This window comes from Hemicordylus capensis, chromosome 1 (assembly GCF_027244095.1).
Source record: "Hemicordylus capensis ecotype Gifberg chromosome 1, rHemCap1.1.pri, whole genome shotgun sequence".
NCBI classification, from domain to species: domain Eukaryota; kingdom Metazoa; phylum Chordata; class Lepidosauria; order Squamata; family Cordylidae; genus Hemicordylus; species Hemicordylus capensis.
The window spans coordinates 456,571,376-456,599,263 of record NC_069657.1 but is presented as its reverse complement, the minus strand read 5'-3'; the positions used below and the strand labels follow the sequence as shown (position 1 = coordinate 456,599,263).

The following is a 27,888-nucleotide window of genomic DNA, read 5'->3' as shown; positions in this document are numbered from 1 at the left end:
AAGATGCGTAAAACCTTAAAGATGTGTCAACAATTCACCAAAAATCAGCCCTTTGCCCAATCCCTCTGCAATTTGGGTGGTCCCAATCCCTCTGCAATTGCCCAATCCCTCTGCAATTTGGTGTGTAATGAATCCTCATAAGGTTTCATTGAGTGAAAGTTATTCTACACCAAAGAATCTGAACACGTGAAAAATAGTGACCACACATTTTGCTGCATAACTCCAGTTCTATAAGGGCGAGAGCTGAGCTTTTTTTAAAAAATGAAAGCTGGGAATCTGGGGAAATTAATAGGACATATCTGAAACCTGAATCGATTCGATTTGATTCAGCCACGATTTGGATCCGAATTGAATCTGAGGTGATTTGGATGGGTTAGATTCAGATCCAAATTGAATCAGGGCTGTTTCGATTTGGATGCAAATTGATTTGGATACAAATTGAAACACAGAAAATCCGAATTGCACACCCCTAGTATCATCTGCAAATTTGGCCACCTCGCTGCTTATCCCTACTTCTAGATCATTTATGAATAAATTAAAAAGCACCGGTCCCAGTAGAGATCCCTGGGGGACCCCACTTCTTACTTCCCTCCATTGTGAAAACTCTCCATTTATACCTACCCTCTGTTTCCTGTCTTTCAACCAGTTAGCAATCCACACATGTACTTGTCCCCTTATCCCATGAAAGCTAAGTTCCCTCAGGAGTCTTTGATGAGGAACTTTGTCAAAAGCTTTTTGGAAGTCCAGGTAGACTATGTCAACTGGATCACCTTGATCCACACACTTGTTGACACTCTCAAAGAAGTCCAAAAGGTTTGTGAGGAAAGATTTACCTTTGCGGAAGCCATGATGGTTCACTCCTATCTATGTGCTTTACAATTTTATCCTTGAGGATGCTTTCCATCAATTTGCCTGGAACGGACGTTAAGTTTAACGGGCCTGTAATTTCCTGGATCACCCCTGGATCCCTTTTTGAAAATCGGTGTTACATTTCCTACTTTCAAGTCCTCTGGTACAGAGCTCGATTGCAGGGATAGGTTATACTAGCTGACCCTGCACAGAGCATCTGTGCAGCTGTGCACTGAGCCTGTGGCATCCCCCCCTCAACTCTCTCGCTCACTCTCACCCCGCAGCTCCCCCCCCCGCAGTTCTCCCCATTGGGCGGGCCAGGGCCAGGCCATCCTGCCACCGCCTCCCACCTCCTGCTCCCAGCTGGTAGGGCTATGCCCACCATCTGCCCACCTCCACGCCGCCGCCATTATTTCTCCCTGCCACCGCCTCCTCTTCCTGGCCAGAGGGGCTTCACCTGCCGGCCCTCCACCTCTGCATCCTGACTGCAGCCATTATTTCTCTCTGCTTCAATGCTGGAACTCTTGCACGCTCAGAGCATCTGTGCGTTAGTACTTGATTTCTTTGATTGCTCCCCTCACCTCAGAGATCTCCCCACCCTCACCTGAGCCACACTCCTGCTCCTCCTCCTCCTCCATCCAGTTGATTCCATCCCCCTCACCCCTCTTGGTCGCGGCTGCAGCATTGCTGCCGCCTCTTGGCCAAGCTGCAGCCCCCTATCCCCCAAGACCTCCCCACCATCACCCGAGCCCCACTCCTGCTCTTCCCGCCAGGAGCAGCAGCCGTGGTTGAGCAGGCCGTTCCTTGCTGCCGCCACCACCATGGCTGCTTGTTCCCCTCAGGCCGCTGACAGGCCCGGGCCTGTCCCTTGCCTGCCTGCCTCCCTCTGACAATGACCGCAGTAGCCCCAAACAGCAGCAGTGGCCCTTCCTTGCTGCTAGTGCTGCCATGGCCACTCATTCCCCTCAGGCTGCTGACAGGCTCGGGCCCATCCCTTGCCCTCCCTTCTGTCTCTCTTCCCCTCTTTCTCTTTCTCTCTCCTCCACTCGCTCTTCCCCACTCTTTCTTCCCCCTCCCTTCATGTTTTTTCTCTCCCTCCCTCCCTCCCTGAGTTATTTAATTCACACAACGGCATCCTCCTTCTCCTGAAGGGGCTCCTTCCTCCCTCATGACCCGTCTTTTTGCAGATCCCTGCCTGCTATCCTTTTATATATATATAGATTCCTCTCCTGTACAATGAAGAACATCTTCCAACCAGTAACAGTTGCATTCCAACCAGAGGCGTATCTAGGGGAAATGGCGCCTAGGGCAAGTACTGAAATTGCGCCCCCCCCACCCCTGTCCAAACATCTGACACCCATCTTTCAGATAACTAATTGACTGTTCTCAACTTTCCCCCAACATTATTATTAATATTGGCTGACATTGTAAGGCTGACATTCTCATTGCATGCAAAAAGACCTAGTCTGCCAAGTCCCACCGCCCACCTAATGAAACAGATTTGTGAAATATCTCCATGTGCTGCTGCTGCTGTTGTTGTTATTTTTACTACTACTACTACATTTATATCCCACTCCTCCTCTAAGTAGCCCAGAGCAGTGTACTAAATACTTAAGTTTATCTTCACAACAACCCTGTGAGGTAGGTTAGGCTGGGAGAGAAGTGACTGGCCCAGAGTTACCCAGCAAATATCATGGCTGAATGGGGATCTGAACTCGGGTCTCCTTGGTCCTAGTCCAGCACTCTAACCACTACACCACACTGGCTCTGATAAAGATCTTCCAGCACAATTAAAATCACAGCCAGTGGCTGAAGAGGAAACACAAAATAGCATCTCCCTAGATATGCATATTATTTTGATGTTGCAAACAGCTTTTGTTCAGGTCTAATGTTAAAAACCTTCACATTTCAAATGGCCCTTGACACTGCAAAGCATTGTCAGCAACTTACATGCTCCAATTTCAGAGTGCAAGAACACATCCTCTTGCAATCCTCTCCGCACCCACCCCCCCACCCCCACATTTCTAGGTAAAGTATGTTCTTGGCTGTATTTTAAGCCTTTACTTATAGTTTACATGAAGCAATTCTTTGTTTGCAGTGTACTTTAACCCTGATTTAGCTTGACTTTTATGCCAGAGAGAGAGAGAGAGAGAATGATCACTAGTAAACTACTGTATCAGGTCAATGCAGGTCAATGCCGGCGGGCACTTCATGTTAGACTCTGCTCTGAATATTTCCTCCTTGGGGGCAAGCATTTAGCAACCATTCCGACGAAGAGCCCCTACATGCAAACAACCACCGCTCTGGGGCAGAGGTGTTCGGCCCGCATGCCCCCCTTCTTCACGGACTCTCTCTCTTGTTGTTGCACAACCACCGGCACACGCTGCTTTGAATGGCGGCAAAACAGCCACGGGGGAGCTTCCCGGGCAGTAGCCAGGGCTGGGCAACAACAAGAGAGAGCGGGGGGGGGGGGGTGTCGCTGCTGCTGGTGGCTGTTGCGAGTCCGTGAAGAAGGAGAGCATGCGGGCCGAACACCTCTGCCCCAGAGCGGTCATGGGTGTGTGTTTGGTGCAAGGAGCTCCTGGCTCTCAGGGAACAGGTTTGCTCCCTCAAGACCAAGGTCGCGGATCTGGAAAAGCTCAGGGAGACAGAGAGGCATGCGAACGAGATCTTCAGGGATGTGGTATAGGGATGTGCAAACATGTTCGGGGGTTTGCAGTTCACGATTTTGGTTCATGGGTTCAATGGTTCGACCCCCGAACCAAACCCACGCACCCCCTGGTTCGGTCCAGACCCGGACCAAACCTCCCTCGAAGTTCAGAATTGGTTTTCAAAAATTATTATTACCTTCTACTCCCCTTGGGGGAGTTCCTGGAGGTGGGGGGGGGACTTCTGCCCATTGAGCAAATAGTCATACATGTGGCACTCTGTGCAATACACTGGGAAGTGTCCTCTCTCCTGCTGGCTATCTATCTTCTTAACTGGTTTTGTTTGCTTCCATAGTCTAGCACAGTCCAAAAATGTAAGCCAGAGTAACACAGGGTATTTAAGAGAGTGCCTTATTCTTCAAGAACCCTGCTGCCTCTTAAGATCATTGGGGGAGATCTGGTTGGGGCTGCTACTAGCTCGCTTGATGGAGACTCAAAACTGGGCCTTCTCTAGGGTTGCCCCAAGACACTATAACACACTCCCCAATGAAATCAGAATCTTCCTATCTCTGGTTGTTTTTAAATGACTTTTGAAAATACACCTGTTTCATCAGGCAAATGAAATGAAAAGTTTATAATGTTTAAAAGTTTTATTTACAGTAATTTTACTCTATTTTATATGATTTGGGGTTTTTAGCTGCTGCTTGGATTGTAAACCGCCTTGAGTTTTTATATAGGGAGGTATATAAATGCATTAAAAATAAATTAATTTAAAAATAAATTAATAAATGAACAAATAATTGGAAATCCACATTAGGGGTGTGCATGGAACTGGCTGGTCTGGTTTGGATTGAGTCTGAACTGGATCTGAACCAGACCGGGCCAGTTTGGTCCACCACCACTCCCTTGAACCACCCCCAGTTCAGTCCGGTCCAGAGCCGGGGTTGTGAGTTGTTGGTTTTTTTAAAATGTACCCCCTCTGGTTGAGTCGTCCGAGGCAGCGGGGGTGTGTGTGTGTGTGCGCGTGGAGGTTCTTTGGCTGGTTTTCGGCCTTTCCCCTTCAGCGCAGCATGACCCAGGCCATGTAGAGGCCTATTGCGCAGGCACGGTGGCCTCCAAAATGGCCGCTGTGCCGAGGCGGAAAGGCCAAAAACTGACCTAGGAGCCTCCAATTTCTGGAATAAGGGAGGCTGGCGAGGGGAGGGGGAACCTCCGTGGTCCCCCTGCTGCCACCTTGGACAACTACCTCAGAGGTTAGGTTAATTTAAAAAAACAACAACCCGCGCAACCCCCCCAGAGGGCGTTCAGGGTTGCACCAAACGTGGTGGTTCGGTTTGACCCTGAACAGTCGCATTCAACGTTGAACCTGTTTGCGCATCCCTAATCCATATCTCCAGGACGTGTGAAGATGGCAACTGAGGGGTCCGTTGGATTTATAGAGGGCAAGGCATCAAAGTTGCACATGTGAGGACACTCACTAGCACTCACAGGTCCCTAGATAGGTTGTTTCCAGTATCTGTTCAGAAGAACATTTCTTTCCTTTTTATGGCTTGTTTTAATTGGTTGTGTTTTTTCTAAATCATCTCAGAGATACCAAAGCTGAGGGAATACATCAAGAGGATCTATCTGAGAGAAAAGAAGAATCTGCTGATGGGCTACATCAAAGAAGCTCGGGGCCTTCTCCTGCTTTTTAAGAGCTTTGGTTCCAAACAACATATTTCGGTATGTTCTATGGCAAATTCTATAGTCAAAATATGTAGGCGCTGCAATTGGAATTAAGTGGCCTAAAGACTCCCAGTCCAAGATTTGTTTAGTTCATTCAAATCAATATGTAAAATCTCACCACACATCCTGCAGTGCACTGCAGCTCCTGGGTCTCTTTGTCCCGTCAGTCTCCTGCTTCCCAGCTCAGCGGCCTGTATCGGCCACCCTCCTCCTTAACTGGACACAGCTGAATCCTTGCTGGGAGGGGTGTGTGTGTGCCTTCCCAATTGCGTCTCTTCCGTTCTGGTGCCTGAGTGATGTGTTCTGTGTTGTCCCTCCAGAAGCAGCATTTTCAGGAGAGTGGCGTGGAAGAGTTCATGAACAAAGAGACTGATGCTTTGGAGAAGAGCCTTGACAAATGCTTCAGTCAGATAAAACAGCCCCTTTGTGATGGCGTGCAGCGTGCCAGAACCTGCTACAAGGACATTGTCGAAGGGATGCTCACAGTAAGGAAGATGCCTCTATCTGTTTTTCCGTGGGAAAGAGCCCCATGATTGTGCAGTCCACACCTAAAGCCCTGCAGCATGGGCTTGCACCACACTATTTGGATCTCAGTCCCTACCTCTCAGGGATAGGGGCATAGCAAGATGGGAGTGGGCCCTGGGAAAGTGAAGGTGGGCCCCTGCCCCCACCTCCTCACAGGAGGGGGAGACATGCGAGCAGACTGTCACTCAGCCAGTGTGCCCCCTCTCCCTCAGGGACTCAGAGACATTCGGCCCCCCTCCCTTGCTCAATTGCAGCTACACCTCTGCTCAGGGAAAGGAGGGCCCTCTTCTTCCTGTCTGTAAGGTGTCAGGGTTTCAAACTAGGTACTCCAGCAGCAACACCCAGGTGCCTTTGCTCTCTTACACTCACTTGTCGGAGGAGGGGGTCTCAGCTCCCCTTCTCCCTCCTTGCTTCAGCTCATTGCTCCCAGCGGATCAGGGGTCAGCTGACAAGTAAGGAGCAGTCAAGTTTCAGCTGCTAACTCGGGCAGAGTAACAAGTGACCCAGCACAGGCCAGGTTCTCCATCTGCCCCTCCCTCCCTGATATTGATCTACGTGGGGATGTTGGAACATTGGCAGTGTGGGACAGTTGAGATGATACTTTTAAACACTTGTTGAGTATATCTGTGGGGTTTTTTATACCCACTTGGAAACCAGATTCAGATGAACAGACCAATGTAGATCAGTGGGGGCTGCCCCCGCCCAACGAAAACAAACATGCTAGTAAAGGATCAGCCTTACCAGCAGCCAGGGACTCCTCCAGAGCAGGGAGCTTCCTCCAGCCCCTCCTCCCCTGCCTGTAACTTCTTGTTTTGGTCTGACTGGCTGGAACAGCTGCTACTCAAGCTGCTCCAGCCAATCTGATTCCTAGGGGGCTCCTCCAGCCACTGCCCCCAGGAAGAACTAAAATAATGGGTTAAAAATGCACTTCCTGGTTGCGTCAGGGGGTATATTTTTAACGTCTCTTTTCCCTTCTTCCTGGGGGCAACCCCCGCTTTCTCCCTTCTGTTCCTCTTTCTGCCCTTTGCACCTGTCTTTTGCCCCTGCTTTTCTGTTGTTCCCCCCCCCCCTCCTTTCTGTTTTCCTCCATGCTGGCAGGCTTGGGTAAATACCCAAGCCCACAGGCATGGAGGAAAGTGGGCGTAGGCTCCTGCTTTGGTGACTAGATTCTCCCCCCCCCAATGCCCACCAGCCACTACTGATGTGGGTAGAACGTTTCCCTCCAATCACATGTTTAGAACCTTCCTTCCTCTCACAGATGCAGGCCTCTCACTCCCCTCTCTCTTGGGTGCCTAGGGGACTTTACACACAGCAGGCTTTACGGCACGTTTACTGGGAGGCTTTACTGCGAACACAAAGTTCTTCTAATAAACTGACGCAAATAGTGGATTTTTTAAAAACCCCAGATATAAATCGAGTTACACTTTAACACACAGTGAAAAACCCAAATTGTGTGTGAACTGTTCCCCGATAACTCACAGGGACTTCGGGGTAATTCTGGCCGATATGTGAATGCACCTACTCCATTCTGGAGGTGATGCGAGTTAAAGGGCTTTAAAATCCCCATGTGAAAAACTTCCGGCCGTCCTAATCACCTGTTGAGAAGCATTTGTTTGTTTGTTTGTTTGTTTGTTATTTTTACATTTATATCCCACTCTTCTTCCAAGGAGCCCAGAGCGGTGTACATCGTTATTTTTATCCTCACAACAACCCTGTAAGGTAGGCTAGGCTGTGAATTAATTGACTGGCCCAGAGTAACCCAGTGAGTTCCATGGCTGAATGTGGATTTGAACTCAGGTCTCCCTAGTCCTAGTCCAGCATGCTACACTGGCCTACACTACACAACAATTGTTTTCCAAGGCAGAAATAAGAACTTTGGCTCTTTTGTCTTCTATGGAGACATGCTTACCTGCCTGCTAGTTTGAAGTACACAAATTAAGTAGGCATGTTTGGAGATCTCAGGGTGCACCCCAGGTATATATATTAGTAAAAGTCCTTGCAGTTTGCAAGTATTCTTCCAAATATCAACCTCTTATCTCTTTGTGTGACTCTAGCCTTTTCCGTATCTATGACATTTCATTGTCCATGTTCTCAATGGGACAGTTTCCTTGCATTTTATGGGGGTAATTCATTTTTGTGGGGGTTGGGTCCTCCACGCCCCGTGTAGTCTGGGTGAGGTCTAGAACCTACATGCAAAAACTAGATAGATATTGTGTGTGGGTTAGTCTGGGAGTTTCATGTCAGTGAGTGAGTGAGTGAGGCCCAAGCAGCTTTAGATAGATAGCAATATAGGAAGCGCTACACTGGGAAAAGTCATTTTATAGGAAAGGATCCTCACAGTTTCCAAGCCCACAATCCTTGATTTCTGCTGGAGAATGAAAAGACTGTTTTGTTGCTGTAAGTGGGGTGTTGGAAGGTGGGGAAGAGGCGGCCAAGAGAGAGGGCTGACCAATTTTGCTCTGGCACCCCTCCCCCACACTCACACATGAGCACACAGCCCCCCAAGCATGTTCGTCATTGTGCATGGGGGCTGTCCAAGCCAGTCCAAGCATGGGGCTGGGGAGCTGACCTGTCCAAGCATGGGGCTGAGGGTGATCGGCCTGCTTAACCCGCCCAAAGGACGACCCTGGACCCTACTCCCTTGTGCTGGGCAAGTTCCTCATCTGAGCCTCGGCTCCCCCTTGTGCTGGCAGTGCCCTCATGTGACGGGCGGTGTGCATGCCTTGCGTCAGATGATGTGCTCGCACAGGCACGGTGAAGCTGGAAGTGATGTGGGCCTGGCTGCAGGCAGGCTGGCCCACACTTGGCCGTGACAGTGCCCCCACCCCCCCTCCACCCCCGAGGAGACCGGGCAGGCTGGCTGCTAGCTGCCCAGCACCACGGACTGTGCACTTGGAATGGCCACCGGTGGCTCTTTGGTTTTTTTGGCACACTTAAACCTCAGCAGCTGTGGCCAGTGCCATTGTGGCCACAGCCTTAAGCCAGCCCTGGCAAGGAAATGGGGTGACCCCATACCTGCCCACGTGTCTCTATTTCCCCATTCACCTGAATGGGGAAGTAGGTACATGTGGGCAGGTGTGTGGCCCCTATGCGTTAAGGGTCATGCCTGATGGTCTGGCTCCCCCCACCTCCCCTTGGGCTCTCTCCTCTTGCAAACTCTACGTCACTGACTGGGATCTTCCTGGGCAAAATGCTCTGTCAGATCCAGCAGGAAGACATGCAGGGTGGCTGGTGGGTGGGCAGTGACTGAAGAGGCTTGAAGTGGGGCTCTGGAAAGTCTGTGTGTGTGTGTGTGGGGGGGGGGGGGTGACGACAAGGGGCCAGGGGCCATCCTTAAGGCTTGCTGGGTAAAACTTCCCCTTTTTTTCTTGTCGCAGCAAAAAAATAAAAAAAAATTAAAATTCATGTTTAAAACTTCAGTCCTTTGTCAGAAAAGTGGGATATATATATTTTTAAATTAAAAAACAAACAAACATAGGCATGCACACACAGTCACTGTTCCCTCTACGTCGTGCACGTATGCATGCACTCACAAGTTTTCTGATGTCTGCTCAGTTAATTTTAGATCCCACTCAGGATGAATTAGGAAGGCTCCACTCTGAATGCAGGGTGTGCACACACAGTGCCTTGATATTGCCGCCCAGAACAAAACTCATTCCGCACAGAGATGGGAAAAATTAGAGGGAGCACTGCACACTTTTTTTCACATTTATTTTATACCAGGAAGTGGGTGAAACTTGAAAACACCAGGCTTGTCTTGTAAGCGGCACCTAATCCACCTATGTCAGTTAGTGTGTCAGAGATCAAAAGGACTCTCTCACAACTCTCCACCTCAGGCAGGGGGAAAAATTGTGACAAAAGTAAGTCCCACCTGCGTAACTGGATGATCCAGTCTTGGGCCCTGTGCTGTTTACAATTCAAACTCTGGTTAAGCGGGAAAAATACCACATTGCAATTCAGATGATCATCTAATCACATGATAGTGGCTACTACCCCACATTCTAAATCTTACATTAGATCTAGTATTTAAATCCAGGGTAGAGAATGCATGATTTCCCATTCGGATGATCATTTGTAAACGGGTAGAGGAATCTAATCACATGCTGGAACTATCATCTGAACTAGTATCTTCTCGATCTTTTGATGGCTCATTATGAACGTTTTAAACTTTTGTGGTGTAAGCTGCCTTCAATTCTTTGGCAGAAAAGTGGGATATAATTTTTTTTAAAAAATTAAACAAACAAACAAATATGCTCAGTTCCTTTTGGTCTTTCCTCATGTACACTGTTTTCTAGTGGTCTTATCACACTTATTGGTTATAAATGACATTCAGCAGTGGTCTCAACTTAACTGATTCATGAAAGTAATTGTTTGCAATTTTTTAGAAAGGCACCAGTAATAGAGGTTTCCACAGGACACTGAAAGCTGTGTGTGAGAGGAATGGTGTTTATGTCTCTAAGGCATTTGCACGCATTGATTTCAATGACAATCTTGCAAGACCTATTTATGATAAAATTGATGGCACATTTGGAGGCATATTCAGGTAAGAGACGCTCTCAGAAGCTCTGGTGCTGATTTTCTCTGGATAATTCAGTCTGGGCTCACTCACATTTGTCTAGCTTTGTTACAACTGGATCATACTCAGAAGTGAATTAAATTAACACACAAGAACATGACTTGTCCCCTTAGCTAAGCAGGGTCTGCCCTGGTTGCATTTGAATGGGAGACTCGAAGTGTGAGCACTGCAAGATATTCCCCTCAGGGGATGGAGCTGCTCTGGGAAGAGCCTCTAGGTTCCAAGTCCCCTCCCTGGCAGCATCTCCAAGAGAGGGCTGAGAGAGATTCCTGCCTGCAACCTGGGAGAAGCCGCTGCCTGTCTGTGAAGACAATGCTGAGCTAGATGGACCAATGGTCTGACTCAGTATATGGCAGCTTCCTCTGTTCCTAAATCTATTCATGTGAGCAGGGTGACTTCTGAAGGACAAACATTTTTTGGGAGCAGCTTCTCTGAGCAAGATTTGTTAGGGGTTGTTAGGAGGGGGATTCTGAGGTGCTACCCCACCCTTCCAGGACCAGAAGGGGTGTTACAAAGCAGACAGTTTTGTTTCAAGACAAAGGAAGGACACAGCAGAGACCCAATAATACACCTTTATTAAAAGAAAATAAAAAGGAGATATACACAACATGCAGGGCTTTCCCACATAGCATAGTACACGCATGTTATCTTGTGTGTCAAAATACAGGTTTTGTGATGAATTACAGAAGGACCTCATTATCTGCGGGGGTTCTGTGATATTACCACGGATAATAAAACCGTGGACAATGAGTCATTGAGTCTATGGGAATGCCGGGGTTAGGTCCCCAGACTCAGAAAAAACTACCCCCAACACCAAAACGGGCCAAATAAAATGCCCAACCATGCTCCATAGGTCTCCTGGCATCCTGCAATGCCCCCCAAATGCCCCTAATGGTCCCCAAAATTGTGGAGTTAAAAAATTTTTTTGGCTGAAATGAGCCACAAAATGGCTCTTGTGGACAAAATAGTGGCCATAAATGACCTCCGTGGTCACTTCCAGCCTTCTAAGAACCACGGATACATGGGTTTTAACCCCTTTGTATCTGCAGATAAGGAAACTGGGTGTCAATTAGACACCCGTGAATATGTGAAACCGTGGATATAGAATCCACATATAACGAGGTTCTCCTGTACCCTTTTTGCTAATACAAACCATAACCGCTATTAATTCTATGTGGATTCTTGTATAGGAAGTGAGAGTAGACTCTTTGATGTTAATTAAAGTGTGTAGATTCTCTTATAGCAACTTAAATTTGAGCAGAGTAACCAGGCGGGTTGTGGGACTCAAGTTACCCCAAAGGTCTCGGGTAGCCAATCCAAAAAAGGTCGGGGAGAACCGGCTATGTTACACTCTATGGTAGGGCCTAAGTGTGGCCTACTTAGGGGGGGACATGTAAATAAAGGCAGGTGAGAGATTCTGGGTCTGGGTCAGAATGATGGTTCACTATGACCAAGGAGGACCTTAGGTAACCTGGCCTGGGACAGGCAGTTAGAAAAACCCAACTTACTCTTGGCCCAGGTTGTAGGGTTGCAAATATTCTGTTGCCCAAATATGGGATGGGACACAAGTCGGGTGTGTGTGTGTGGCAGGGACATCTCGGGGTGGCCATCTCAAGGGCGGGGCCAGTGTTAGGTGCAGGAGCTGAGGTGGGATCCTGCTGGAGGAGGAGATGTGCTCTATACAATTGATCTACAGTCTCTTTTATAAAGATCATCCAACCCTTGAACCTGAGATCCCCCCCCCTTTTTTTTTAAGCAGAAATGTGGAAAATTCAACCCAGGCAACCCTCACTACTGTCTCGGAGGCGAGGCCAGGCTGTGGGAACCTGCAGCAGAGAGGGACAGATGAAGGAGGGTACGTTTACACACAAGTACAGCCTTACAGTGCAAACTTGAGAAAATGTCCCATTGTGTTCAATCTAAGACTGTAGCCTTACAGGGCATTCTAACCATGCACAAGATTGCAGTCTAAGCAGATTTAAATTGTTCTTAACCAGGTAATCTACCTGATTAGAGTTTGAAGCTGTGCTTGGATGCAGAAAGTCAGGGTACAATTTTTTAAAAAAAATCAGAAAGTTAAGCTCTGGCCAAAGTCTTGCAATTGAAAAGCATGCAGCAGTCAGGATCACAACGCCTTCCTCTTCTCCCCCATGGCTTTGAACACAAAGAAGAAACAAAGCAAGCAAACTCCCTCCCCTGCTGAGCGAAGAGATTTCCTATCTTAGTCTGCCCCCTCCCCAACTCACTGGAACTGTTCACTCAGATCAGAAGGTTCCTCTCCATTTCCGTAACAACCCAGACAAGTCCTCTCCAGAAGAATGTACACAAAACCAGTTTGGCCTGTTGGGTTTGAATTTGAACCCAATTCGAACCAGGGTGGGTAGGTTCGATTTTGATTTTGCTTGTACCCCCCGCCCCTTGGTTTGGTTCCAATTCAAACCCAACTCGAACTGGTTCTAAAAGTGTTCTACATAGGGTATAATGGGGAGTCAAACTGGCCCATTATTCCTTATGCAGTGCACCCAGGGGCACAAAACTGGGGTGGATGGTAGGAACCCAGGGGTGCCTACCACCCACCAAACCCCAAAGCAAGTGGACACTCCTGCAATTTTAGATTTTTTGGGGAAGATTTCCCCCCCCCATTTCCCCCATAGGAAATAATGGAGATTTGAGGATGCCCTAACTGCCTCCCGGAGGGTGGGGGGGTGCCTGGGTACCAAAGCAGGTTTGGGTGCAAAGCAGATATGGCCACAACTCCCCCTGGGAGCCCCAAGCCAGTGGGGTTCTTGGTTTATTTAATTTAAAAAAAGATTTTAGCCTGTTTCAATGCAATGAACAGTGTGTGACCTTAATTGCTGTGAACTCTGAGTTCAGACTTCACAGCAATTAAGGTCACACACTGTTCTACTTATGAATGGGGGAGGGACTCCTACTCATTGCATTGAAACAGGCTGAAATCTTTTTTAAAATATACAAAAATAAACCATAAACCCCACTGGTCTGGGGTTCCCGGAGGGAGTTGTGGCCATACCTGCCTTGCACCCAAACCCACTTTGGTGCCCAGGCACCCCCAGGGGGGCAGTTGGGACATCCTCAAATTCCCATTATTCCCTATGGTGAAAATGAATTTTTTTTTTGGAAAAACCTTCAAAAAATAATCTAAAATCGCAGGAGTGTCCGATTGCTTTGGGGTTCAGTGGGTGGTAGACACCCTGGGGTCTTACCACCTACCCCAGTTTTGTGCCCCTGGGTGCTCAGCATAGGGAATAACAGACCAGTTTGAGTCCCTATTATGCCCTATGGGGAAAATGCAAACCTCCCATCATTAAAAATCACAGGAGTGTCCGATTGCTTTGGTGTTTGGGTGGTAGTTGGCACCCATGGGTGCCTACCATCCCAACCCAGTTTTGGAGGTTCAGACCGTCAAACTGGTTCGGACCAGTTTGAATAGGACCAGGCTCTGTTTGGTTTGAATTTGGACCAGCATTGCCAGTTTAATGCCCTGTTTGGTTTGAGTTCAAACCCTCAAACTGAACCGGTTCAATTTTGAACCAGTTCGAATTCGAACCTGTTTGCTCATCCTTAGGGAGGAGTGCTAAGCATCAACCCTCCCACCTACACTCCTCATTAGTGGCTGGCTATGTCCTTAGATTCAACCCACTCTGCCTTCATCCTGATTGACAAGTGCTGCAGCGAAGGGAATGCCGGCTGATGACCAGAAACAGCATTTTCTTTGCTGCTGAGTATGTCAGTCTTTCTTTTTTGTTATGGTCCAAGACCAGCCTTGCTTGTCATTCAGGATAAGGGAGAGATGAGATGAGTCTAAGCACACCAGGAGAAGCGGAGGGAAGGGAGGAATGGACGTCTATGGCTGTGGAGCTGTAGGGAAATTTTAAAAAAATTAGTTAGAGTGCTTTTTGCTTGTTTGAAGGGCAGATTCACTGCAGAGCCAAAATACGGGGGAAATGGCATCCCAGATGGGACGGCTACTTTCCCCTGGAAATCTGGGATGTCCCAACTAAACTGGGACTGTTGGGAACCCTACTCTAGAAGCTGAACATAATGTATGAATTGGGTCCCAAGGACCTCTCACCACTGGGACTGCTGCAAGTATTGAGTTTAAAAAAGCAAACAAAAACAAAATTATATTTCTTGTACTACGTGCTCATGTAAACTACAGATAAAGTTGAGTATAAGAACATGCATGCTGGTTAGTAAAGACATGCAGCTTGTAACTATGTGGCAGACTGATGCAGTACATACGTTTGATATTCTAAATGAATCTCACGACTGGTTCACACATCCCTGAGCATGGATGTGCCCTTCTTGTAGCTGCCATTCTGATCCGCCCCTTCCCCATTTGTTGCTTAGAGTAGGAGAGGGTGAAGCTCACCACTTTGTTTTTGTTTAATATGTATCTTATAATTCAAATTGTATCCAAAGTCTGTGGGACCTGCTGAAGAACTTTAAAGATGTAGGGCAGAAGAAGATAGAGCAAATTGGAAAAGCCAACAAGCTACCAAATGGCCGCTCCGAGATAGAAACCTTCAATTGTGAAGTAAGTTCAAATTCTTTTTTTTTTCCAAATTCAATTTTTATTAATTTTAACAGTAGTAATATTATCATTCATTGCAAATACACACAAAAAGGTGGACTTCCCGCACACATCTCTTCTTGAATCATCAACTATAAAATTTACCCTTGCTATAATAAAAATTCAAACCCTTACAAACATAGCTAATCTACCCAACCTGCAGTTTTTTACTAAATTTCAAACCCTGCTGTAAAGTCCATAGTAGGAAAGTAATTCTTTAGATACAACAAGAATGGTTTCCAATCTTCTTTAAAAGATTCCAAGTTTTGGTCTCTTATTAGTGCTGTAAGTTTTGCCATCTCCACATATTCCAAGATTTTTATCAGCCAGTCTTCTTTTGAAGGCAGTTCATTACTCTTCCATTTCTGTGCAGATATTATTCTGGCCGCCGTAGAAGCATACATAAAAAATGTTGAATTAGTTGTAGAGATTACACCTTGTGTTATTCCCAGCAGGAAGGATTCTGGCTTCTTAGGAAATATCATTTTAAATATTTTCTTTAATTCATTATAAATCATATCCCAATAGGCTTTAGCCTTCCCACAGGTCCACCACATACGAAAAAAGGTGCCTTCAGAATGTCCACACTTCCAACATTTGTTTGAAACATTTTTTTACATTAATGCCAATTTTTTTGGTGTCAGATACCATCTATACATCATTTTATAATAGTTTTCTTTTATAGCATAACATGCAGTGAATTTTAAATAATTTTTCCATAACTTTTCCCAGGCTGCCATTTCTATATTACGCCCCACATCTTGAGCCCACTTTATCATAGTCGTTTTAACCACTTCCTCTCTTGTCTCCTCCAGAAGCAACAGTTTATACATTTTAGAAACTAATTTTTCATCATTTTGACATAATTCCTTCTCAAAATTTGAAGTCTGATCCTCAAATCCAACTTTAAAGTCTTTCTTATATATCTCATTTAACTGATGATACTGAAACCAATCTCTAACCAAATCTTGTATTTCAGTTAAACTTTTTAACTTACAATCCTTTTCCTGAAAATGTAACAAATCCCTATAGGTACCCCAACACATTTGCATATTTACTTCTTTACGTGATAAGGCCTCAATCGGAGATATCCATAACGGAGTTTTAGGTTTAAACCAATTTTTGTATTTTAACCACACCCTCATTAAACTCCTTCTCACATAGTGGTTCAAAAAGTCTTTATGTATTTTACTTTTTTCATACCACAGATACGCATGCCATCCAAACCTTCTGTCAAATCCTTCCAAATCAAGAATTCTAGGGTTCCTTAATGATATCCATTCTTTTAACCATGTCAAACAAACAGCATCAAAATATAACCTTAGGTCTGGCAAGGTAAGACCACCTCTTTCCTTTGCATCTGTTAGATTCTTAAAATTAATTCTTGGTCTTTTCCCCTGCCAAACAAACTTAGTTATGTCCTTCTGCCATTGCTTAAAACAAGTTAAAGTGTTAATTATGGGAATAGTCTGAAAGAGAAACAACATTTTAGGCAAGACATTCATTTTCACCACTGAAATTCTTCCCATTAAAGACAAATTCATTTTAGACCATCTTTGTAGATCAATTTTCACTGAATTCCGTATTTTAACATAGTTATTTATGAACAACAAGGAATTGTTATTTGATAACCAGACCCCCAGATATTTAACTTTCTTCTCCACTTTCAACTCACTTATTTCAGAGAATCTGTCCTTGGTTTTCTGATCCATATTTCTAATTAAGACCTTGGTCTTAGTCTTATTTATATAGTATCCAGCCAGCTGACCAAATTGTTATATTTTATCCAAGAGTCTTTCAATCTTGTCCATTGGATTCTCTAAAAACAGCACAACATCATCTGCAAAGGCTCTCAACTTGTAATCCTGTTTCCCAATTTTGGGACCATGTAATTTATCATCTTCTCTGATAGTTCTACAAAGCACTTCTAGAACCAATATGAAAAGCAATGGGGAAAGTGGACATCCTTGTCTAGTCCCTTTTTGTATTACACAATTGTCTGATAGTTCCCCATTTATAATAATCTTAGCATATTGCTCCGAATAAATTGTCTTAATTGCCCTAATAAAATTGTTGCCAGCAGTCATTACCTCTAGTAATCTCCACATAAATTGCCATGAAATATTGTCAAAAGCTTTCTCTGCATCCAAAAAGATCATCGCCATCTGTTTATCATTATGTTTTTCATAGTACTCCAATACATTCAAGACTGTTCTGACATTGTCTCTCAGTTGTCTCTTTGGCAAAAATCCAGCTTGATCTTCATGAATAAAATGCCTTAATATAACCTTCATTCTTCTTGCCAAAATGGCAGCAAAAAGTTTGTAATCATTATTTAAAAGTGAAATTGGTCTATAATTTTTAACTGACGTTAAGTCTTGATCTGGTTTTGGGATTACTGCAATATTTGCATACTTCCACGAATCCGGCATAATCCCTTTTTGTAGAATATCATTCATAGTCCATTGAAGAGGTTGTAGGATTTGATCTTTAATTGATTTATAGTACAAAGCTGACAGTCCATCAGGCCCTGGGGCCTTGTTGGGCTTAGCTTGATTTATTGCTTCTGTTACTTCCATAATTGTTATCGGAGCATTCATAATTTCTATTTGTTCCTTAGTGAGTTTTGGAATATTTTTGTTCCTGAGAAACTGCTCAATTTTTTTATCTTCAACTATTTTGCCTTTATATAATTCTGAATAATATTTTAAAAATTCCGCTCTTATTTCCTTTCCATCATAAGAGAACCCATTTTTTGTAAGTATTTTGGATATATAATTTTTCTTCCTCTCAGATCTAATTTTCCAAGCTAACAACTTGCCTGGTTTGTTTGCAAACTCAAATGTCCTTTGTTTAACATATTTCAAATTCTGTTCCAGTTCATTTGCTATCAACATAGGAAGTTGTTGTTGCAACATTTTGATAGCTTGAGTAACCGTCTTCTTATCTTTAGCCCATAATAATTCCCTTTCCTTTTTGGAGATCTGCATCAATAATATCTCTTTTTTCAATCCTCTTTGCTTTTTAAAGTATGAATTTTGCTGTATAAAAAAACCTCTCATAACCGCTTTACTTGCATCCCAGACAATTTTATTGTCCATTCCCTGGTTTAAATTCAATTCAAAATAGTCCTTTAGTTTCTTTTTAGCTTTCTCCACGACGTCTGGTTTTTTCAAGAGGTATTCATTCAATCTCCAACGAAATGAAGTCGTTCCTTTCTTCTTCCATGTAAAACAAATTGGGTTATGATATGAAAAGGTCCTAGGTAAAATATCCATCCTTTCCATACATGGTGTAATAGCTTTAGATGTCCAAACCATATCTATCCTTGAATGCGATTGATATCTTTCAGAGAAATAAGTATATTCTTTTGCATTGGAATTTTTAATTCTTCACAAATCATAAAGATCCATGTGTTCTACTAAGTCAAAGAATACTTTGGGAAGTTTACCTTGTAAGTTCCTATCCGATATATCGGATTTTCTGTCCAAAGATGTCGAAATAACTCCATTAAAATCTCCCAATATAATCAAATTGACATTCGATAACTCCGCCATCTTTTGATCCAAGTAGTTATAAAATTCAACTTTCTTTTCATTAGGGACATAAATTCCAATTATCACTGCTTTAATCCCGGAAATTAGAATTTCCAATGCTAATAACCTGCCTTCTTCATCTTTAAAAATCAATTTGGGTTCAAATTGTTGTTTGACATAAAATACTACCCCTCTTTTTTTTTTTTCTTATCTGAAGAAACAAATTCTTGTCCTAAAGTCTTATTAACCAAAAATTTTCTATCTTGCTTTCTAATATGGGTCTCTTGTAAGCACACAATGTCCAAATTTTGTTTCTTAAGAAGCTGAAAAACTCTATTTCTTTTAACTTTTGAATTTAAGCCATTAATGTTCCAAGAAAAAAATCTGTAATTTCGTTTGTAATCCATGTAGTCTAGTTCTAATTATGTGCTGAGGAAGCAGAATACTCAGGAGATAAGTCTTTTTTGTATTTCCACCAAAATTCTTGCACTTTAAGAAGCGCAGTGAATCTATTCTTCTTACCCTTGTAGAAGAAAGAAACTCCCTCTGGTAGTTCCCACCTAAAACGTATTCCATTGTCATTTAATGCATCAGTCAAAAATTTGTAATCCTTACGTTTTCTTAAAATTCTAGCTGGAATTTCTTCCAGAATTTTTATCTGGTGAGCTTCAGTTGTGAGAGCTGTAGCAAAGTGAGCCTGAAAAATTCGCTCAGTAATTGATTTAGATGTAAATTGCACCAAGCAATCTTTAGTTAATTTATTTCTTGTAGCGAAATCTGAATTTAGGTGAAAAGCTGTCTCAATCTGTGCCTCCATCTCTCCAGCTGTAATTCCCAAAAGTGATGCAAGTTCTTCCCCAAGTAACTTCTTAATATTCTGGTCAGCTTTCTCTGGGATGCCCCTGAACCTTAAGAATCTCTCTTTTTGTCTTAATTCCAGCAATGCCATTTGATCTAATAATTTTTCTTTGTCATCTTTCAGTGATCACACATCCTTCTCTAAAGTGTCAACCCTTGATTTAAATTCTTTATTATCTTGTGCTAATTTTTTGACTGTTTTTTCTCCTCCCAAGGAAAATTTTTCTCCTCCCAAGGAAAAGACGCTAGACTGCCCTATTTCTCTGTGGCCAATGGGAAGGGAAGCTTGCACCCATCAAATGCAGGTCAACTGCTATCTGGCTTGGGTGGTGTGGGGGGGGGGGGGGACTGCGAGGACCAGCCGAATCCCCCCCCCCGCAATGACCACTGGGGAATAGCTCCAGGACGCCAATAGATCGCCCACTGGGTGGTGGTCGTCCTCCCCCTCTTTAGCCTTCGTGAAGCAAGCTCCTTAGAGCGTGGCTTTGCCCCTAGTAAACTGATTTATCAGCGAGTGGTGTTTGTCCTTCCCTTTATTCAGGCTTCTGTGCCGCAAGCAGCTTGGAGTGTGGCTTCGCCTTCTGTAAGCTGGTTTGTAAGGAAGCACACATGCATGGGGAATGGCTAGTCCCTCTTTGGGAAGGTCTCATTGCTCTTCAGCACGACTGGATGTATTAGGTGCCTTGTGTTGCAAGGAAACGGCAGCCACCATGGGAGCCTCCGCTGGAGCGGGAAAGGCTTGCGAGATTTTCAGAGGGCTTTTCAGAGGGCAGTAAGGCTGGAGCTGCTTGGAAAGGCAAAAAAGGAGGGGGGGGGGCTTCTAAGAGGAATCCCCCATTAACACCTTGGCGCGGGCATGCTCCAAAATGGAGGAGACAAGGAGGCTGAAGTGACTGCCGAAGAGGGCTAAGTTAAAAGGCAAAAGTAAACGCTAGCCAATCAGCCGAATGTGGAAAAAGAAAAAACTGTTTGAACAATATTGGAAAACCAACACAAAAAACCTAGCTAAAAACTAGAAAAAAGTGAAGGATAATGCCCCCGTATCTGATGTCAGACTCGGGGTGTGTGTCTGGGGCCGTGCTCACGGCCCCTGATTGGTGGGCAGCCTGGGTTCTTTGAACCCTTTTGCCCAATGGTGGCTCCGCCCCTGTTGGAGACTCTTCCAGGGAGTGAACCTGGGACTTTCTGCCTGTAAGCAGATGCTCTACCACTGAGCTACAGCCCCATCCCCCAAGGGGAACATCTTATAGCGCTCAGATGTAGTCACCCATCAAAAATGCAAACCAGGGTGGACCCTGCATAGCAAAGGGGACAATTCATGCTCTCTACTGCATGACCAGTTCTCCTTTTGAAGTGCTGGTTTTGTGAGCTCCTGCACGGTCAAGAGGTGAGCTCAGTTTTGAGACCATCATTTCTGTGCTTAAGCAGCTATCAAGGGAAATTCCAGAACACTATTTTGATCCCCACAGATAGATGTCATCCTAACAAAACTAAGACAAGAAATCCTCCGGAGAAAGATGGACATCTACCAGTCTCCTCCGGTATTCATCCAAGATGTTCTAAGGCTCCATTATCAAGGTAGGAAATTTCCCAGCAGGGCAGTTATGGACTGAGCTTCGTTCAGTTTATGTTTGGAGGAACTCAACTTGGCAATGCTTATAGAAGAGCATTCTTGAGTTTCTGGGCAAGGGTTGGAGCAAGTGTAGATGGGAGATCTTGCTGTGTATGGTGTGGGTCTCTTCCACATTCTAAGGCGTCCTTCATAGAGCAATTTAAGTCCTATATTTCTGTGCATAATGTTTTATTCAGATGTTAATGCTCCCACTTCCGGAGAAAGAACAGTAGCTTAAATAGTAGTAGTAGTGAATAAAACTAATAAATATTAGTCTATCAGCTGATTACCTACTTAACATCCATCCATCCTTTCTATTATCTGGTCCTCAGTATAGATACCTTTTTGAGATATAGCAAGAGTCAAGCAACTTTCAACAAGATCCATCCCATCTCACATGCATTGAATTCTCTGTGAGGTCAGCTTTGTTTGGTGGGTTCCCATAGGCATCCTATAGAATCCACATCTCTCCCCGCACCCCCCTCCCGCCCCCGCTGCTGCTGGGTGTGCTGCTTCAATACCAGGAGTTCTTCATGTGTTTCTCTCGAGGCTGGGGGAGAAAAACTCAGAGTTTGGTCTCCCAATGATTACATGAAGGCACAGGTTATCTGCTAGGAAAGACATGGTATCCTTTCCATAGGATGACATACATGTCATACCTATGCAAGTGTTGTGCCTATCCTGCAACAACTTCACTGGCTGCCAGATTGCTTCCAGGCCAGATTCAAAGGGCTGCTTCTGACCTTCAGAGCACTTCATGGCTTGGGACCACCAAGGTACCTGTTGAAACACATTCAGCTAATGAGCCTGCTGGGGCCCTTTCTTTCTCTTCACAGCCCTGCTCTCAGCCCTGCCATAGACACAGATTCAGAGGGTGGGGACCAGGACAGGGCCTTCTTGGGAGTGGCCCCTGTCTCTGGCATGTCCACAAGAGGAGCCTCGCCAATTTCCTCCCTGAGGAGTCTTAAAAAGAGCTCTGAAGCCCTCCTCTTCTGAGGCATTTAAATCTGCTTCAACCAGTTTTAACCTCTGTTTTTACAGCTGTTGCCTGTTACATTGTCATTGTATTTATTGGTGTTTTTAATTGTAAGCTGCCTTGAGTGGTAGTGTGCTGGAGGGATGAGACAGAGATATTTTAAATGAATAAATATAAGCAGAATGAACTAGGCATGACTCCCTGGTTACCTTAATGGGGGGACGGGACCAAGTATTGTTTCAAGTAAGAAGCATTACAAAGAGAGTTGGTAGGAGTTCCCTCATATATAGTTTGCTGAGGGTGGAAGTATCTGCAGCAGCGTGCTAGGTGATACCCGGAGTAGGAGTGATTTTTGACATTAGAAGAGCTCTTTGTTTCTCTTGGCTTTTGAGAATATCCTTTTTGGAATTATCCCCCCGCCCCATATTGAAGACGGCGATCCTGTCTAGGCTCTTATAAGCAGCTACTACCCTTGAAGGCTGTTCGACTCTCAGGGGTGGCTTCAAAGAATGCTCCCAGAGCACAGAGAGAGTGTCCAAAAAATTGCCCCACCCCGATTGTACAAGAGTGTTCCCACTTTCTAAGTGTGCAGTTAGTGCTGTGTGTGGCAGCCTGCATGCATCCATAAGGATGCCAGAGAAAAGGCCCATGGCATCTATCTGGGTTAGGGCCACTCTCTTGGTTCTGACTGGGGGTGCATCACTCTGTGGTGGTCCTGATCCTGCCTGGAGAGCTGTTCCTGGAAGATGGCACTGGGGACTTCTGCCCTCCCCCAGGGCCATGGGCTGATGTGCTGCTACAAGTGTATGTCCTGTCCGCCATGCAATTTAACACCTGGATGAAACTCATGGGATAACTTTTATGAAAGGCAGTATATACATGGAATGGATGAATACATGTGTGTGTGTGGGGTGGGGGAAGCATCCAAGGGTATGGACTGCATCATCATCAATATGCTGCTGACAATGCCCCCCCCCAATCAAATTTAAGTCATCTTCTGCCAGGGAGGCAGTGGAAATTCTGGACTGGTGCCTGGAGGCGGTGCTGGGCTAAATGACGGCAAATGAGCTGCCCAGGTGTTGGTGCACAGCTTATTCTCGATGAGCTTGTGCTCCCCACAAAGGACCAAGCTTGTTCAGATGTTGCAGTTATTTCTCGAGCCAGCTTTGTACTTGGGTGCCCAGGTAACCCTGCTAGTCAGGAGCTCTTTTTGCCAGCTTCAGCCCCACCTGGAAAAGGCAGCTCTGACATCCGTTACCCATGCACTGGTTACATCCCGGCTTGACTACTGTAGTGCACTCAGCATGGAGCTGCCCCCCAGCTCGTCTGAAGCAGCTTCCCCACTCCTGGGTTGATATGAATTCACTGGATAACTAGGCATTGCAAGGGCAAGGGCAAAGACCCACACCTGAGCCCTACCTCCTTTGCTCCTCATGAGTAACATTTTGAGCCTTCTTGCTTTCACAGAGGCCTCAAGAGTTAGGGGACTTGGAACCTGTGAGAAGATGAAAGGAATCTTCAGGAAGAATATTAAGAAAGAGGTGAACAACAGCATGTTTGAGAAGGCCAAATTAAAGATGATGAGTTCTTTGAGTCAACTGAAGGTAAGGTGGGGAGCCACTTAAGAGCATAAGAGCATCCCTGCTGGATCAGACCAGAGAGGTCCGTCTCACCCAGTGTCCAGCTTCCCACCCACACCTCTTCCCTTTTGCTCCCCAGCACATGAACGTGGTGGTCCCATAGAGTGTCGATGCTCAATAGCCAGTGATGGCCCTCCCCTTCATGACGGTGTAATTGTTGGCACAATCTGTTGGAGACTCAGCTCCAGTTGCATTCTCTGTTTGCAAGGCGCCTTCTATCCGAGTGACCACTAGGGGCATTAGGAGCAGAGATAGTGAGGAAGGGTCTCCCTCTTTATTCCTTCTCTGGCTTTCTCTGATTAGTAGACTGATATTCTCGGGGTCTCTCCCTGCCTCCTTCTTGCTCCCTGCTCTGCTGCATTCTCCATTAGCCATGCAGCTTTTCTCTCTCCCTCTCTGCTCTACACTATGAAGACAGAAAGCTCAAGGACACAGGCTTTCTATCCAAGCATGTAACTTCCCCAATAAAGCTTGCTTGCTTTTGAACCTTATTCATCTGTCTCGAGATGCTTTGTAATGGGCTTGCTCTTCTCACACATGCTTGCTCTGCTGCTACTGCTATGACAATATTTATATACTGCTCGTCAACCAAAGTTCTCAAAACGGTTTATATAGAAAAATAAATAATACGTAAATAAAGATTGTGAGCCCCTGTCCCCAAAGGGCTCACAATCTAAAAAGAAACATAAGGCAGATACCAGCCACATCCACTGGAGGGATGCTGCGCTGGGGTTGGACAGGGCCAGTTGCTCCCCCCTGCTAAATATAAGAGAATCACCACTTTGAAAGATGCCTCTTTGTTTAGTTAGCAAGGGTGAACCGTTGGGGTGAACTAAACCTCTCCTCTCCGTCACAATCTGCCTCAACCATCTCCTGCACAGTCCCGGGGAGCTTCTGAGGGGTGGCCACTGCAGATGTGCTGTGGGGCTGGGAAATGCGATGCAAGGGCATTGCTTGTCCCCCCTTCCCACCCTGCTCGGGCTGCTGAGCTCTGACTGCCCCTGAGCCATGGCCCCTCCCAGTGACACTTTCATATCTTGGTGACCTGCAGGAAGACATCGTGGAGTGCTTGAAAAAAGAAATATCCATTGTGCTCAAACTGATCTGGTTGCCGCAGGAGCAGCTGGCTGTGAGGTTGCCAGGTAAGTGTGGAGAAGCACCAAATGCCCTGAGCCATTTTTGGAAGGGCGGTATAGAAATCGAATGAATGGATGAATGGAATATGCTTCCATGACACACAGAAAGACAGCACCCATTTATCTTTCAAAATGTAAATGGGTGACTTGGCCAGATATGTGGAAAAGGATCTTCTGGAGCTTCCTAAGACCCTCTGCCAAGCTATTTTGGTCACTACCCCATTATGAGGTGAATGACTCTTTTGCTCTGGGCCAAATACTTGTTATGTTATCTCAATGATTACATTTTTTATGGCAAGAGCTCCCAACTGTAGTCCCCAGATTATGTTGGACTACAACTCCCATCATCCCTAGCTACAATGGCTGCAGTTTTCTGCTGCAGCTCCTCTTCCTCCTCCCGCTCCTCCAGGATTTCAGATTTGTGTTTAGGAAAAACTGGGTGGATCCCTGAGTGGAAATTTAATACATTTCTATACTGCCCCGAACCAAAGTCTCGGGGCAGTTCACAATCATAAAACAATACAAAAGCACAAAACATTTATCAATTAAAACTCCAAAAAGCTGCCTAAAAACAAAAACAATTTACAATATTTAAAATTACAAAAGCTAAAAGGCCTGGTTAAAAAGATGAGTCTTCAAAGATCTTTTAAAAACCACTAGAGATGGGGAAGGTCTTATGTCAACGGGAAGCGCATTCCAAAGTCTTGGAGCAGCAACTAAGAAGGCCTGTCCCTGAGTGGCCACCAAACGACTTGAAGGTAGCCACAGACGGGCCTCCCCTGACGAACGCAGTGGACAATGAGGATCGTGCAGAAGAAGTCACTCTCTTAAATACCGTGGTCCCAAGCTGTTTAGGGCTTTATAGGTTATAACTTGCACTTTTTATTTTGCCCAGAAACCTATTGGCAGCCAGTGTAACTCCTGTAATATAGGAGTAATATGGTCTCTTGGATATTAAACGAAGGATCTGGGATATTGAGTTTCAGAAAGACCTGTCGAAGATATCTAGGTCATTCCTCCTGCTCAATGGTGGGAGGAGAACTCGCCCAGCAGATATCTGTTTCTGGGCGTAACGAGGCTGGAGTGGGCCCAGAGACAAAATTTTAAAATGGGCCCCTCGCTGACACACACACACTCACTTCACATGTGACTTGCCTCTGGGGGGGGGGCCTCGAGGCGTGGGGCCCCCAGGCAGCCGCCTCCCCTTGCCTAATGGTAGTTACGCCCCTGAGAAGGAGGACTCCACTCTGAGGATCCAGTAACATGGAATATCTCTTTCCTTCTCTTCCTCGTCTTCTTCTTCTTTTGCAGATATTACAGAGGAGTGTCAAGAAATTGAGCGTCTCTATAGAGAATTGAATACTGAGGAACAAGGAAGGGATGGCAAAGACGAGGCTCCTTAAAGTGTCAGCCTCAGGATGATTCAGTCAGTCTGGCCCATCAATTGACTCCTGCAACTTGTGAAATGGACATTTCCTCATGATGTCTTCCTCTCCTCTCTCTGTCCCTCCCCTTTTCTTTTAAGAATTGCACCTTATATTTTGGTCGAAATATTGGCACAATTAGAGATAACTAATCCGTGGGATTTGGGGTTGGGTTGAACCAATCAGGCAGGCGGCCTCTCCCAGGAAGGGAAGGCGTAAGGCTCAAGTCACCCCAAAGTGAGGGCTGAGCTGGCCAGATTCCCTCCACACATGGAATGAAACCCTAGGCTGGGCTCCAACTGCACCTCCGTGAAGGAGCAGGAACTTCAGCATAAGGTAGCTGTGTTCCTTTGAGTAGGATTTCCAGGGTTGGGAGCAGAGAATAAGGAGATAGCAGCTACAGTTGTTGCCCCTGGTAAACCTCCAATCTCAGTGGGCACAGACGTAGGCTATCCCCAATACAGAGCAACCCCCACGGATCAATAGTTCCCTATTTGCTGGCATCAAGGAGTTTGATGGGCATTGTTTCCTGAAGCCAGCCAGTCAAATAGTGCGTTGCTGCCATCTAGTGACACTAGAGGAGATTGCAATTGATTAAAGAGATTAAAGAGAAATTGATGCTACCAAAACTGAAGTGTGCCAGTCGTTGGGGACCCCCAAATTTCCTGTCACCCTGATATCCGTGGTCCTCAGGTGTGGGTTCAGATGATGGGTGGGAGGGAATTCATTCATTCATTCATTCAATTTCTATACTGCCTTTCCAAAATGGCTCAGGGTGGTTTACAATTAAAACAAAACAGTTAGAATCAATTAACAATTGAAACAGAGATTATAAAACACCATAAAACAACAATTAAACAATGAACCAGGTTACAACATTAAAAACCCTTTACTACAGTTTTAAAACCCGGAAGGCTAGGCCAAACAAATAGGTTTTAAGGGCTCTCCTAAAAGCCAATAAAGAGTTCAAATTATGGATTTCCGCAAGGAGCGCATTCCACAGCCCCAGAGCAGCTACAGAGAAGGCCTGCCTCTGAGATGCCATCAGACGTACGTACCAGTGGCAACTGGAGACGGACCTCCTCAGATGACCTTAATGTGCGGTGGGGATCATGCAGAAGAAGGCGCTCTCTAAGGTAACCTGGACTCAAGCTGTTCAGGGCTTTAAAGGCAATTGGGTGGCTGGCTCACCACCACCTCCTCCTCCTCCTCCTCCTCCTCCTCCTGGCCAAGACAAGGAAGGAAGGAGAAGAGGCGTAGGGAGCTTGATGGCATGCTGGGGTCAGGATCCCGCCAGTTGCCCCTCCCCTCCCCACTGCCCGCATGCCAGCCAGGCCCCCTCTGTCAATGTCAGATGCTTCGTCCACCTGCTGGCGATGAGCAGGACTGTTCCCAGGTGGTCATATTACTTTGGAAGGGCAGGTGTGCATTCACATATCATCCAGATGGAAGTGGAAGTCCCTGCGGGTTACCCAGGGACATTCCACACACGGTTCAGGTTTTTCCTTGTGCATTGGGGCTTGGCCTGATCTATGTCTGGGGTTAAAAAAACAACACCCCACTTTTTGTGTTGGTTTGTTTGAGCAAATCCAAACTCGCAGTCAAGCCTCACAGTAAAGCTGCTGTCTGCGAAGGCTCCAGGAGAGAGACCCCGTCTTGGTCTTGCTAGCTGGCAAGCGCTTCGTGCGCTGGCTGGGTGTGGGGGGAGGGCGGGTGGATTCCCAGCCCACCGCAGCCCAGGGACACTTCTCCCCCTTGACCAATGGTGGCCACACCACTAGGAGGGACG

The 27,888-nt window shown here is 45.7% G+C and overlaps 1 protein-coding gene across 5 annotated transcripts in view; it reads left to right on the top strand.

The window, feature by feature from the left end:
• LOC128324900 (nuclear GTPase SLIP-GC-like) overlaps positions 1 to 26,717 on the top strand; it is an 86,408-nt gene extending 59,691 nt beyond the window's left edge. For all 5 annotated transcript variants that reach the window (XM_053250059.1, XM_053250092.1, XM_053250072.1 and 2 more), the window contains 9 exons: positions 5,086 to 5,219; positions 5,543 to 5,707; positions 10,133 to 10,290; positions 12,083 to 12,178; positions 14,767 to 14,881; positions 20,781 to 20,889; positions 23,367 to 23,503; positions 24,591 to 24,681; positions 25,987 to 26,717. In XM_053250059.1, the coding sequence (XP_053106034.1) occupies positions 5,086 to 5,219; positions 5,543 to 5,707; positions 10,133 to 10,290; positions 12,083 to 12,178; positions 14,767 to 14,881; positions 20,781 to 20,889; positions 23,367 to 23,503; positions 24,591 to 24,681; positions 25,987 to 26,078 (1,097 nt within the window). In that variant the 3' untranslated portion in view covers positions 26,079 to 26,717. The remainder of the gene's footprint in view (positions 1 to 5,085; positions 5,220 to 5,542; positions 5,708 to 10,132; positions 10,291 to 12,082; positions 12,179 to 14,766; positions 14,882 to 20,780; positions 20,890 to 23,366; positions 23,504 to 24,590; positions 24,682 to 25,986) is intronic.
• Positions 26,718 to 27,888: the final 1,171 nt, after the last annotated feature.